This window comes from Ranitomeya variabilis, chromosome 6 (genome assembly GCF_051348905.1).
Source record: "Ranitomeya variabilis isolate aRanVar5 chromosome 6, aRanVar5.hap1, whole genome shotgun sequence".
NCBI lineage: Eukaryota > Metazoa > Chordata > Amphibia > Anura > Dendrobatidae > Ranitomeya > Ranitomeya variabilis.
In genome coordinates, this window is record NC_135237.1 from 473,413,124 (window position 1) to 473,428,648 (window position 15,525).

Genomic DNA, 15,525 nt, shown 5'->3' on the forward strand with positions numbered 1-15,525 from the left:
AACGTAAAAAAAACGAATTTTACCTATTTTTAGGTCAAATTTCTCAAAAAGGGTACCCCTAAAATATATTAATTCTGATATCATTAGAAAGAGCACATTTTTCTCTACAAGGATCATTGGGTTTTTTTTTTGGAGTCTCTCAGTTTAAGAAATGAAAAATGCCACTGAACATGGTGTTATTTATTAATACGCAATGAATGGTAACTGCACTATTCAAACCCTTGCGTTGGTCCATGGTGGTTATACCACAACCAATTCCCTAAGAATTGGTATTATAATCCTATTAAGAGTTGTAATAATGATGTCTTTCGAGAATTGGCAGCCCCATCGCCTAGGAGCCATGGCCGATAGCCGTGCAAGGCGAGCCTCGGGCGGTCTCTTTATCGCAGGTTCCGAAGCCTGAGGGTGGGTGTCTTTGCCTAGGATCCCAAGCCTAATATTGGGTATCTTTTGTTGGTTCCCAAGCCATAATGTTCAGTCTAACACTGTGTTATGCATTATGCACAGTGCGGGGCGGGGATTCAGTAACAGGGTGGCCGCACTGCCCGCACAGGCGCAGACCGGAACCCGGCATCAGAGCTAGGACGGCCAATGCTCTATGCGCCTGCTCCAGGCAGAAGAGCAGAGCGCAGGCGCCGGATTTAGGACGAAAACAGCGCTGAGGGGGTGGCAACAATCGCCCCAGAAGAGATGACTGACGGCAGTTGAGCGCTTCAAAGAGGAGGCTTCAGACCCGCCTCCAGGTACAAAGCTAGGTATTTGAGCAAAATTATAAATACCTTTATTGTGGGAATATCAGCAACGAAAACTAAAAGAGTCACCTTGTTAGACTGCAGCATTACTGCTGCACAAGGTGGCTCTTTTAGTTTATAACGGCTGGAGGGGGTGACAGTGTCCCTTTAAAAACGCATGTCCCTCCAACAGAAATTTACCTACATGATAGAACAAGAGGGAAATATGCAAAAGAAGGTACAATACATAATAGCACGTGTTCCGAAAAGAATGACTTCTAATAGTACATGAGAGTTGAGGCAAAGTAAAAGTGAGGGTGATATTTTACACCTGAAAGGAACTTCTGAATCTACCATAATTAGTTGTTAAGGTGACACGTAGTCACCGAAAACATGGCAATATTTAGGTTAAAGTTATATGCAAGGATTTTTTTAAATAAACTTTGCAGAAACTCTCCAAATCCTCCTTGAAATCTCAAAAGCCCTGAAAACTGCTCAGTTTCTCCTCTGACAACTCAGTGAGCACATAGCTTAAAGGAGTTTTCCCCTTCAAGCTTTTTCAGCCTATAAGCTTGCAATATCTAAAGATAATTAAATCAGCATTTTTGACCTTTCCTGGTTTCAGGATCACTGCATCCAGTGATTGTTCAAATTAAAGGGAATCTATCACCAGGCTTTTACTACCCCATCTAAGAGCAGCATGATGTAGGGGCAAAGACCCCGATTCCAGTGATGTGTCACTTACTGGACTGCTGTTGTCATTTTGATAAAATCACGGTTTTCTCTGCTGCAAATCTAGCAGTTCTCTGAATGCTGAGCTCAGTATAACCCCGCCCACACCATTAATTGACAGTTTCCTGTGTACACTGTGCATAAGCAGAAAGCTGCCAGTCAGTGGTGGGGCAAGTTTACACAGAGCTCATGAATATGGAAGACCACATGGTAGCGGGTTTACCAGTTTAATGATAATTTCCTGCTGCAAAAACAGTGTTTTTATGAAAACTACAATAAGCAGCTCAGTAATTGACACATTGCTGAAATCAGGATGTCTCACTCTATATTGTGCTGTTCTCAGATTAGATGGCAAAAAACTGTCTGAAAAGACATTGGTGCAGGATATATGAATATGAATCCCACTGCTACAGGGCAAGTGGGAAGAGCCAGGCAAAGTGCCAGAATTGGTGCATCTAATAGAGGTGCCTTTTCCGGGTGGCTGCAGGCTGCTATTTTTTAGGCTGGAGGGGCAACATCCAAGGCCTCTTACCAGCCTGAAAATACCAGCTCCCAGCTGTCTGCTTCAGCTAGGCTGGTTGTAAAACATAGGGGGACCCCACGCCGTTTTTTTATTTAAATAATTAAAAAACATAGCAAGGGGACCCCTCTATTCTTGATTAGCAGCCTTGCTGAAGCTGACAGCTGAGGGCTGCAGCCCAAAGCTGTCAGTTTACCTGGCTGGTTATCAAAAACACAGGGGAACCCTACATAATTTTTTTATTTATTTATAGAGCAGGTGATGGCTGATGAATACTCCCATCAGCCACCACCTGCTCTTGCTGTTAACAGTTGAATACAACTCTCAGCATTCTTCCCTGCTAGCTCTGATTGCAGTGTGAGCAGGGGACAGTGATATGAGCTGTCTTCACTTCAGCAACCAGCGCCGGGGAACAGCACAAATAGTACCACTGATTAACAGGCATCACTGTCACACAGGGTCAGGGATGTCATCCGTGTGCTATCAGTGTGCACATGTGCGGGACGTTTTGCAACCCATGCTGCAACCGGAAACACTGATGTCTGAAAGAGCCCTTAGTGAACGCGTCATTGACTGAACTTTGGCCAACTTTTGCCAATTTTTAGGAAAAAAGCTCAGGAATCTGAACACAAATCCGAATGTGCAATGCTCACGCTGAATTTGAGATTAGCAAATGTTTTCTGAACAAGTTCGCTCATCTCTAACCACCAGTACAGAACAAATTTGGCACAAATAGCTTTTCAATAAACTTAAGGTGTCATAGGCATATGCCTCCTTTATTTTGAGCAGCACTGGTTAAAGGGACTCTGTCACCCCCTCCAGCCATTATAAACTAAAAGAGCCACCTTGTGCAGCAGTAATGCATAACACACTGCGGGGCTGGGATTCACCAGCTGGGTGGCCGCACAGGCGCAGTCTGCGAGACTGCATCTGAGGTCAGACGGACAGCGTTCACTGCGCCTGCCCCAGGCAGAACAAAACAGCGCAGGCGCCGATTTTGATTTGAAAACAGCGCGGAGGGGGCGGAGCCCGGCGCCGAAGCCTTGAGTGACGGCAGTGTGGCGTGTGCAGCAGAGGGGTTAAGACCTGCCTCCAGGGCTAAAGACAGGTATTTTTGCGAAATTATAAAACGCTTTATTTCTGCTTTGACTGCACCAATAACTAAAAGAGCCACCTTGTCAGAATGCAGTATTACTGCTGCACAAGGTGGCTCTTTCAGTTTATAATGGCTGGAGGGGGTGACAGAGTCCCTTTAACATACATAGCATATTGTATATTTCACAATTTTCCCAATACTATTAAAAAAACAAGTTCACAGTAGATCTTACTATATATTGGAGTATGGCTGGTGCCTACAGGTGTTAAATCAGCTTGTATAGAAAACCAATGTTATATGATATAAAATAAAATGTCACTTTTTCCATTAGCTATTAAATAACTAAATAGAAATGATTACTGAAAACGATGCAAGCATCAAGACTTTTTATGATAATATTGTTGCACAAAACTGAGAAACTGAGAAATGCTCACGAGCTGACATGGCAGCAAAAAATGTGCCACTGTCAAACTCTTAAGTCTTCATGTGCTCACATTTCTTGCAGTGTGATGGCTCTCTAGGGCACAACACTACAAGCAATTCACTAGCAGGCAGTCAAGTCAAATGGAAAGGAGAACATGGTGTTTTGCCCATAGAGGGAATAATGATTCATGAGCGTAACCCACATACTGTTTAGTCTCGTCCCTGAGCAGAATAATTCAGGAAGTAATAAAAAGTGTGAAAATGTCATAGTTTAGAAAAGTTATATATTTTTATATTAGAATTCTTTTTAAAAATAAAATATATATATTCCCTATTCGACATTACTCTGTCATTAAAGACTGGCAGTATGCTATCCACAATTAACATATGACCTGAGCGCATCTACAAACCTTGCTTCTAACATGAGTATGGTGTAAGTGCAGGATGCTAAGCAGGGAGCCACTCATTGCTTCATGCGGCATCAAAAAATATATTCAGTTACTTTCTGTAGTGCAGTGGATTACTGTTATGCTCCCGCCTGCCTCGCCGCATGTGTCTCATACTTACCTCACTGCGGCCACCCGGCGCGTCCCTGCTCGCTTCTGGTCTTCTGCTCTTCCTGTGCGCTCGGCTCCTGGTCCTCCTCGGGTGCGCGTGCGCTCTGGGTTCTACGGCGCACGTGCACATATCACCCACTGATCCTGGCCATGCCTTCTGCGCCGCTCTGTGGACTCTGACCCGGAAGGTATGCCTTCGCTCCCCTTATCAGGCCGCCTCTTCCTCTCGGCGGTGTCTGATTTTCAATTGTGTTTCACACTTGCTCCTGGCCCCTCGTCCTTCTGGCTCTCTGCTCCTGCGGTTTTCCCTATTTGCCTATAGCCCTTTGTTTGCCTCGTTGCCTATTTCCCCTTTGTTCCTCTCTCCTTCGTTTTTCCTTATTGTGCCAGTCTTCCAGTTTCCCCTGTAAGTCTTTACTGCTGTGCCTTCATCGTTTCAGCCTGTCAGCTTCTCAGCCCTCTCCTGCCAGTCTCCCATGCTTTTTCCATTCCTGTCAGTCTGCTTCCTTATCCAGTCTGTGTGTCCTGTACTCTTCTGGTCTCCGCCAATAATACCTTCGTCTCAGTCCTGTCCGTCTTCCCTGTGCTCTTTCTAAATTTACCAGTAACTCTGTCCACTTGGTATTCCTGTGCCCCTGCCGTGTTACATTCTCTCCTGTACCTCTCCTCTGGGTACTAGCTGCCGCGGCAGTAGTCTCCCTTGGTCCTGCCCCAAACGCTCCCTGTATAGGGGGTGGTTCCACTGGGTCTACTCACCCTAGGAGGGTTCGCTGTCGTGTTCCAGCGGGTCCACCTTTGGAGTTCCTCTAGCGTTCTCACAATTATCCAGCCTGTCACTTTTATACTGGCAGGCTGCAAGATCTAGAAAGCATTGATCTATGGCAAAACCAGAGACCGTTGTTAAGCCTCCAGCTGTAACAGCAATTGACTCTTCATGATCAAGTTGTAGGGAGCCAGTGGAATGATCTCCCTCAGTGAATCTCCTTACATGCTGAGATCGTTACTGACTGCGGTATGTATGGAGTTATTTGAGCTTCTGCAAACACCTGAGAGTACTCATTCCCCTGTGTTATATCTAAGCTAGCAAGGAAGAATTAATGCTGCTGTAACACTGCCAAAGCCAAGAAGGCAAAAATTCTGTTGGGTATGTAAACTTTTGAGCACAACTGTATATGTCATTATACAGGAAAAAATGTTTCTTAACATTTTTTTCCTGTAAAATGCAATTTCTCGTCGCTTTGGAATGTTTTATTGTCAATCCTTAAAGTGGAGCAAAAGTCGGACTCCATTGTTCTTAGCAACGATCTCGGAGTCAGAGATGCTTCCAGGGGTCTTCTCCATGCTGTTCTCCTTCTATTCCGCACTTTTCCCATCCATGTTAGCATTTTCACTGCCCCCGAGACCTCCTTGTAGCGTTTGCAGGAAAAAAGCTTGGCTCTCCCATTGACTCCCATTAAGCTAGTTATTCGAAATGGGCATGCAAGAATTGGGAAATGCTCAGTTTGAGCAATGAGTAACCAAACTTTTTAGTGCTCACTCACCCCTAGTAAGACCCCACTCCTAGGATGTGAATATGATGTCACTTTGTTAAAGACTTGTGATTTTTGAGGGCCGACAAAAAAAAATGTCCCACACCATTTCCTCCGGTGATCATACATTTATCATCTCTGCTGTCGATTAGTGGTAAATGTATTTAGTGGGAAAGCCCAAGCTTCAGTGAAGGATCTGAATATCGAGATTCAGCGTGGTCATGTGAAGGAGAGGTGGACAGGGATAGAACCATTTTCTTAAGACACAGATAAAATTAAGGACACTGAAGTATAAGTTAATAAAATACAACCTGTCACATATGAATCTGTAGCATGGTAGTTTCAACAAAGACAAAGAAAAGGAATTTCCTTTAAAGAGAATCTATCACTAGGATCAACCCTCCTTAGCCATATATATTTGCATGTAGGTCATAGGAAGTTGAATAAAATTAGAGAAATCCACATTTTCCTTAATATGTAAATGAGCTCTTAGGATCTATGGGCCGGACATAGATCTCCCTAAGAATCTGCCTCCGCAGCTTATTGTAAATAAAAGGGAGTGTCGCCAGTCTGAGATATGTAATGACTGACAGTCTGCTCCCATGATCTACATGTATCACACTGATAACATGCCCTTTCATGTAAAATAGGAGGCAGAGTGTCAGGGAATCTATGTCCCACCCATATACCTTAACATCTCATTTACATATTACGAAAAAAGCATGGATTTCTCTGGAATAAGACATTGGATCGCAGATATTAAGGTATCATTTCATCCTACTTCCTATGACGTACGTGCCCATATAGACAGCTTAGGAGGCTTGATCCTACTGACAGATTCTCTGTAAAATCTAGCAATAGTCTGAAATTTGTGGGTGTTTTAAAATGAATTGTTCCCAGATATGCAGCTGGATGGGTTACTGAGCTCCCGCCTCAGTTTCAGCCTGATGAAAGCTCTCGTACACCTCGCACACTAAAGTGTAGTTTTCAGCACATACCAGCTAGATGCTTTTCCATGCTCTGCAGTTCCTTTGCGGTTAAAGCTTCTTTCAAGAGTTTTTGGTTCGGTGAGCCCCCACTTCTGGCAGACAAGACATCCAAGTCCCAGACTGGTTGACGCTAAAGAAGTTCAAAAAGTGAGAAAATGTACTTTTACAAACAAGTTGAAAATGGAAATAGGAAAGCAATAATTATATGTTCCTTGCACACTGAGATTTTTGGAAACAAGTTGTTTCCTATTAGAAGTGTCTGGTGTCCTGAGCACTTTCAGGAATAGGATGTTAACTGTGTAAAGCATCAATAATAAATCTTCCATCGAGCTACTCTGTAGATTTATCACACATTGAAAGCCAGGAATAAGTTACAACACATCTATGTCAGACAATCTCCATCGTGTGCCTTACTCAGATATCATTTTTTAGCTTCATTTCTATTAAATCAATTAGTTCAGTGTTGGATCTGGAGATTGCTATACTTATAAAGGCCTTGGTTTTAAAATGAGACAAATATGTATATGTCAACATTAGAGGTAACTCACAAAAAAGTGTTTCTTAATTATTGTCTCATTTCCACAACACTCCTCCATGTGTCCTTAAAGGGGTTTTCTCATTTCAGAAAATTCCTGTACCCCAGCTGTAGTTTGTTTACAAAACAAACTGTGCTTTACTCACCCTACCTGAGTCTCTCATGTACCGGTGATTGTCTGCAGTGCCGATGTCACATCAACAGTGCTACCGCCAGTAACTGAGCTCAGCGGTTCAGCCCATGTGACAACAGAAGCCACTCAGAACCGCTAAGCTCACTGATTGGCTGTCACGCTCTGTCAATGTGACATCAGCACTGCAGACAATAACAGACACTGAGAGCAGTGGAGGAGAGTCAGCACTGGACCCAGGGAGGGCGGGTAAAGATCAGGGTTTTTTGTTTTTTTTTAAAGAAAACAGCAGCTGGGAGAGAGACAGGTTTTTTTTAAACAGGAAAACCCATTTAAGGGCATATGGAAAGCTGTTGATTATTAATATAGGGAAAACCTTTATAATAGGTCATATAGATGTCATGGAATGGCTAATGATATTGTGGTTTTTAGTGCATATGAAGCCACTAAGTAGTGCCACACACTGTCCAGGTTCTTATTGATGCCCTGATTTACAGTGCCTTGAAAAAGTATTCATACCCCCATGTACTTTTTTAAAATTTTTTATGTTATAGCCACAAACTTAAAATGTATTTCATGTGATATACAAAAACAAAATAGCAGGTATTTAAGTATAAAAGAAATAATACATGGATCTTTAATTATTTTAAAAATATAAATCTGAAAATTATTACGTGAATTTGTATTCAGTCCCCTGTAGTCGGATACCCAAAATAAAATCCTGAGTGACCAATTGCCCCAAGAAGTCACATAATTAGTAAATTGAAATCACCTGTGTGTAATTTATTTTCAGTATAACTACAGCTGTTCTGTGAAGGCCTCAGAGGTTTGCTTGAGAACATTATGGATCAAACAGCATCATGAAAACCAAGGAACATACCAGAGTGGTCAGGGATAAAGTTGGTGAGAAGAATAAAGCAGGGTTAGGTTATAAAACTAAATATCCTATGCTCTGAACATATCACAGAGCACTGTTCAATCCCTCATCCAAAAAAGGTAGGGGGTATACCGCGACTGCAAACCTACGAAGACATGACCGTCCACCTAAACTGACATCCCAAGCAGGAGAACACTAATTAGAGAAATAGCCAAAAGGACCATGGTTACTGTGGAGAAGCTGCAGAGATCCAAAGCTTAGGTGGTAGAATATGTCGACAAGACAGCTATTAGTCACATACTCCACAAATCCGGCTTGGAAGAGTGGTAAGAAAAAAGTAATTTTTGAAAGCAATCCATAAGAAATTGTGTTTTCAGTTTGCAAAAAGCCATGTAGGGAACACAGCTAGCATGTGTAAGAAGGTGCTCTGGTCAGATGAGACCAAAGTAGAACTTTTTTGGCTAAATGCAAAATGCTATGTGTGGCGGAAAACTAACACCCTGAAAATACCATCCCCACCAGCAAACATGGTGGCGGCAGCATCATGCTGCTGGATGCTTTTCTTCAACAGGCACAGGTAAGCTGGTCAGAGTTGATGGGAAGATGGAGCTAAGTACAGGGCAATAATGGAGGGAAACCTGTTAGAGGCTGCAAAAGATTTGAAACTGGGGCATAGGTTCACCTACCAGTCAGATAACGACCTTAAACATACTCCCAGAGCTACATTGAAATCATTTAGACCAAAGCATATTTTTGTGTTTGAATGGCCGAGACCCAGACTACACCTAAATTCCATTGAGAATCTGTGGCAAGACTTGAATATTGCTGTTCAGAGACTATCTCTATCCAATCTCACTGAGCTAGAGCTAGTTTGCAAATAAAAATAAACAAACATTTCAGCCTCTAAATGTGCAAAGTTGGTAGAGACCTACCCCAAAATACTTACAGCAGTAATTGCAGTAAAAGGTGGTCCTACAAAGTATTGACTTAGAGGGGCAGAATACAAATGGACATCACAATTTTCAGATATATATTTTTAAAATATAAAAAAAATGTATTATTCCCTTTACTCTTCACAACTACCATATTTTGCGGTTTATGAGACGCACCAGATTATAAGACGCACCCCAAATTTTAAGGAGAAAAATAGGAAAAACCTTTTTTTAATAAAATGGTGGTGCTTCTTACAATCCAGGCGTCATATTGCTTACCGGGGGTGGTGGCTGCGATGAAGCAGGGACCCAGGGTCGCTGCTGGTGGAGGCAGGAATGGGGCGAAGCTGCAGACCCCAGACTGGGAGAAAGGGGTGTTTGGATGTGCAATGCTGCGGGTGTTCGGTCGTGCACACCGCAATGGAGCAGGGTCCCAGGGTCGCTGCTGGAGGAGGCAAGAGTGGCACTGCTGGTGGTTGCTGGTGTGGGGGCTCTGCCGACATTTTGTGAAAGTCCAGAGCCCCCGCACTGTTTACTATGTGGTGGACCCCGGGAAAATGGCTGCTGGGGCGGTGTATGCGCAGATGGAGATCTTGGCACTGAGATCTCATCTCCCGAGATCTTGGTGCCGAGAGCGCCGCATCCGCGGTCATTTTCTTGGAGACATCTCGTAGAGTCAGGCGCGGATGGATATCTTGGCTTTCCTCATCTGCGCCTGTGCCGAGTGAGAAGCCGGAAGCTGGATGCCGGACCCAGGAAGAAGAATGGCGGCCGCCATATGCCGCTGCCGCAGGGGTACTGCTCGCCACTGTACCATTATCGCAGGATCACCGCTCGCCACTGTACCACCACTGCACACCGCAGGACCACCGCACCACCACCGCAATACCCCCAGCTCCAGGCCTGCATTGACTCCTCGGTAAGAACAATGTTTAGTTTATAAGACGCACCCCTATTTTCCCCCTAATTTTGGGGATTATTAAAGTGCGCTTTATAATCCAAAAAATACGGTGCTTGCAATTTTGTGTTGGTGTATTACATAAAATCCAAATAAAATACATTTACGTTTGTGGGTTTAATGTGAAAAAATGTGGAAAAGTTCGTATGAATACTTTTTCAAGTCGCTTTAGGTCTGGGAGATCTCGCAAGACTAGTGTTGAGCATTCCGATACTGCAAATATCGGGTATCGGCCGATATTCGCTGTATCGGAATTCCGATACCGAGTTCCGATATTTTTGTGATATCGGAAATCGGAATCGGAAGTTCCTATAAGTTCCCAGGCATGTGCGGTGCGTATGGTTCCCAGGGTCTGGAGGAGAGGAGACTCTCCTTCAGGCCCTGGGATCCATATTCATGTAAAAAATAAAGAATAAAAATAAAAAATATGGATATACTCACCCCTCCGACAGACCCTGGACCTCAGCGGTGCAACCGGCAGCCTCCATTCCTAAGAATGCATTCCTAGGTTGCAGCGGTGACAGCCAGGGCTCGTCCGAGGGTGAGTATATCCATATTTTTTATTTTTATTCTTTATTTTTTACATGAATATGGATCCCAGGGCCTGAAGGAGAGTTTCCTCTCCTTCAGACCCAGGGAACCATCCAGGATCACTTCCTATATTTGTGTCCCATTGACTTGTATTGGTATCGGGTATCGGTATCGGCGATATCCGATATTTTTTGGATATCGGCCGATCCAATCTGATACCGATACTTTCAAATATCGGAAGGTATCGCTCAACACTACTCAAGACACTATCAACCATATCATCAGAAGTATGCCCAGTCATTGACAGGAGTAGCTACAGGCAGGTGAGGGTCATACACTCTCCTGAGTCACAGTATGAGTTGCTGTAATGAAATGCACAAAAGTGGGATCTACCTGTGCGTTCAATTTATTACTTGATTTTCAGCACTATTTGGAATCCAGCTCTCAAATAATTGATGATTTTGACTTCCATTGACCATTGATACATAATATTATTTGTAATGAATTACACAACTTTATAATCTCTAATTCATTGAGATCTGAGGTGTGAGACAAGTGTTCCCTTATTTTTCATTTTGAAACAGTGGTCTTTAGGTAAGCTCTAAGAGTGCAGCTCTACTTTAAGTGAAACGAGTCATTAGAAGATTATCTATTCTTCAAAGCAGGTTTTTAAGTTAAATGTGATTTTTAAAAAGCTTGATAGTGCTTTTCCTTGTTTTTATTTCCATGCTCTAGAGTTCCTTTGTGGTTAAAGCTCTTTTTTTTCAAGAGTTTTTGGTTCTGTGAGCCCCCATTTCATGTAGACATAACAACTAGGGTTGAGCGACCTTTAGTTTTTTTAGAGTCGAGTCGGGTTTTGTGAAACCCGACTGTCTTAAAAGTCGAGTCGAGTGAAATCGGCCGACCACCGTGAAAAGTCGGGTTTCGGCCGAAACACGAAACCCAATGAAGGATTTTTTTTTTTTCTCTCTCTCTCTCTCTCTCTCTCTCTCTCTCTCTCTCCCCCTCCGTCCCAGCACAGAAAATTTCGTTTTGCACATTCCAAATCCCTACTGCGCACAAGCGATAACATGACGATAGGCGTTCACTCCCCTAAGACCTATGTCATCACTCTGCCCACGCTCATTCATTGGCTGTAAAAATGGCGCTAAACGCGTCATACGAAACGCGACTTTGGCGCCAAGATCGCGTACCGCATGGCCGACCCCGCACAGGAATCGGGTCGGGTTTCATGAGACGCCGACTTTGCCAAAAGTCGGCGACTTATGAAAATGAACGACCCGTTTCGCTCAACCCTAATAACAACCAATCTTTAGGGTTGCCAAGAATTTCCAATTTTCCTATTTTTGCCTCAATGACTTACCATTAGACGGCAGACTGCTGCTTTTTTAATTTTCCAGATCACCATCTTTTTCTAAAAACACTAAACTCATTCTTACGGTTTTATTCAACAGCCAAATCTTACGGTTTTGTTCAACAGCCAAATGGCCATAGGCAGCAATATTCTGGTTCCAACTTTCTAGCCATGCTTTGATCTGGGCAACAGTCATTGCAAAGGGAGGAAATGAGCTGTAACATCTCCTATGGGGACCAGTGGATCGTGTTTTATCTACTGTATATACTAGTACTGTGTGTAATTGTTATTCTGCCTGTAATGATAATGGAACTTATGAACAGAACAGGAAATATAAGTCTAGTATTAGTGGCCAGTGGAGAAAACAATACTTGAGCCCTTTGAAGTCCAATAGCTCATCATAAAGCACAGGTCTACCTTGTATGGAGGTAGAAGTCGTCCCCTTACCTCTTGGGCCCCTGCACATATTGCACCAATGTTATGTCTGCTTGTGCAATCATCTTTCAGAACAAATAAACATTTGCCAAAATTGCAAACAATTTTATTTTTCATTTTCCTGTAGAAATAGCTACATGTGCTGAATGATCAAATCTAATATTGGGCAAGACATAAAAGGAATACTGCATAAATGATTTTCCTACTTACATTGATAGAAACCATACATTTCAACTCTATCAATCTTCACATTAGTCAAAACCATAATGTAGATCACAAACACTACGTGGAATTGTCACGATATTTGCAATTAATTTACAACAGAAAAAGTTTCGCTTTGATTTGGTTAAAACTTTTAAGTAGCCAATTGATTGCAAGAAGAGCAAAAAAGTGGATCCCTAACAAAAACAAATCTATTGTCCCAATTAAAGGGAATCAGTCATCAAGTCTTGATTACCCTTTGTGAGAGCACCATGGTTAAAGGGCAGAAATCATTATTCCGACGATGTGTCAATTACTGGGCTATGAGCTGCAGTTTTGATAAAATCATTTTTATCTACTGCATGTAGACCAGTTCACTGAATGCCGAGCTCTTTATAACCCCGCCCACACCACTGATTGACAGCTCTCTGTGTACACTGTGCATAGGCAGAAAGCTGCCAATGTGTGATGTGGGTGGAGATAAACAGAGCTCATAAATATAGCGGATGGAGGTTTATTAGTAGTGATGAGCGAGTGTACTCGTTGCTCGGGTGGTCTCCGAGTATTTATGACTGCTCGGAGATTTCGTTTTCATCACGGCAGGTGAATGATTTACAGCTACTAGCCAGCTTGATTACATGTGGTGATTCACTAGCAACCAGGCAACCCCCACATGTACTCAGCCTGTCTAATAGCTATAAATCATTCAGCTGAGGCAATAAAAACTAAATCTCCAAACACTAACAAATACTCAGAGACCACCCGAGCATTCTCGGGAAAAACCCGAGCAATGAGTATACTCGCTGATCACTATGTACTCGTCCTCTAATGTCTAATGGTAATGTCCTTCTGATAAAAGAGTGATTATATCAAAACTACAGCAAACAGGTCAGCAAGTGACACTGGAATCAGGGTCTCTGTCTTATGCTGTTCTCAAATAACAAGACAAAAACCTGTTGACAGATTAAATTTAAAGCACATACAATTGGGCTTAAATAAACTTGTACACAAAAAATAAGCAATTTTGCAAAGTATCTTCATTAAAATATCCAGTTTTGTGTACATAAGTCCTATGTAGATGGATGTGTCTCCATGGCAACAGAATACAAACAAACTCAGGGTAGGGTCTGATTCAGCAGTCAGATTTTAGGTTGTTAATACTGGTGGAAATGGAGTATAAATGGAGTATTCAGAAGTGCAATGAAGGTCTAGTCTGCTGTGCTTCACAACAATAGAAAATTTGGATTATCAGTCACGAGGTTGATGCTCTGCAGCTAGTTTTGTCTACAAATTGAACCAGAAGTTATTTTCCTATTTAGACTTGTCATGGACCTGATAACTCTAAATAGGAGCAATTGGAGGACCAATAAATTATAGCTTTGAGCTCAATTTGAGAGTATTAAAATTAAAAAAATAGTAAATAAAAGGTGCTTCCAGTGATTGTGGGAAGTTGGAACACAAGCCAAAAGTGTTTTTAGTGTTCAGCACGCAAAAATATAGAGTCCTCTATTGCCCTAGCCTGAAAAACCTTTACTAATCAATAAATAAAGATACATTTTAAAACAAAAGTTCCCAGGATGAGTTTTTGATGTTGCTTATTTTCATTGTGAAAAAATGAAGCGTCTTACACTTCCAGCAAAGTGGATGGAATTTCTACAAATTTCACGCATATTGTGATTTTTGTTACGCCGCGTAAACTAACCTACAATGCAAGTCTGAAATTTTTGTGGGACAAGTTGTAGTTTTAGGCTCTGTGCACACGATGCAGATTTTGCTGCGGATCCGCAGCGGATCCGCAGCTGCGGGTCCGCAGCAGTTTCCCATGAGTTTACAGTACAATGTAGACCTATGGGAAACGAAATCCGCAGTGCACATGCTGCGGAAAAAAAAGCGCGGAAACGCAGTGGTTTACATTCCACAGCATGTCACTTATTTGTGCAGAATCCGCAGCGGTTTTACACCGGCTCCATAATAGAAAACCGCAGGTGTAAAACCGCAGTGGAATCCGCACAAGAATCGCGGTAAATCCACGGTAAATGCGCAGGAAAAAAACGGTGCTTTTGCCCTGCGGATTTATCAAATCCACTGCGGAAAAATCCGCAGTGGACCATTCTACGTGTGCACATACCCTTAAAGAACACCAGTTTTAAAGAACACCATTAGTTTTTTTTACAGTGTACTAGAAAATGGGGAAAAAATCCAAGTGCAGTGATGTGGCAAAAACACAAAACACAATTTGACAATGTTTTTTGTGTTTTGTTTTAATGGCACTCATTGTGCAGTAAAAATGGCTGGGCAAAATGATTATTCAAGTGGCTACAATAGTGGTGATGCCAAACTTTTATATATTTTTTTTACTTTATTTATTTAAAGAAAAATCAGAAATTTGCTAATATAATTTTTTGTCACCATTTTCAGTGTAAAAAGACAATGACAGCACTGTTAATAGCTTATAGTGATACATTTTGCCGTCATGTTCCCTTACCTGTAGTCTGGGATAACAAAGTAAGGCTAAGTTCACACAATGCCTTTCAAAAACATCTCGAATGAAAGAACATGAGCACTTACATGGAAAAACAACTTGGTGTGCATATATTCAGGCTTTTGAATGTCTTCTATCACTTCAAGTTTCTAAAGGTACCTTCACACTAAACAACTTTCCAACGAGAATGACAACGATCCGTGACGTTGCAGCGTCCTGGATAGCGATCTCGTTGAGTTTGACACGCAGCAGCGATCTGGATCCCGCTGTGCCATCGCTGGTCGGAGCTAGAAGTCCAGAACTTTATTTGGTCGCTAGATCGGCGTGTATCGTCATGATTGACAGCAAAAGCAACAATGTCAGCAATGTTTTTACATGGAGCGTGAACGATAAGTGAGTCGCCGTTACGTCACTGGGTCACTCCTGCATCGTTCTGGAGCTGCTGTGTTTGACGTCTCTACAGCGACCTAACAGCGACGCTCCAGCGATCTAGTTTAGGTTGGATCGTTGTCT

The 15,525-nt window shown here is 42.5% G+C and overlaps 1 protein-coding gene across 6 annotated transcripts in view; it reads right to left on the reverse strand.

Annotated features, from left to right (window-relative positions):
• The window catches only part of C6H8orf34 (chromosome 6 C8orf34 homolog), a 350,072-nt gene that overhangs the window by 59,332 nt on the left and 275,215 nt on the right, over positions 1-15,525 (reverse strand). For all 6 annotated transcript variants that reach the window (XR_013217047.1, XM_077270640.1, XM_077270641.1 and 3 more), the window contains one exon: positions 6,587-6,707. Coding sequence is in view for 5 of the 6 variants with exons in the window: in XM_077270640.1 (XP_077126755.1) it covers positions 6,587-6,707 (121 nt within the window). In the remaining variant the exon portion in view is untranslated. The remainder of the gene's footprint in view (positions 1-6,586; positions 6,708-15,525) is intronic.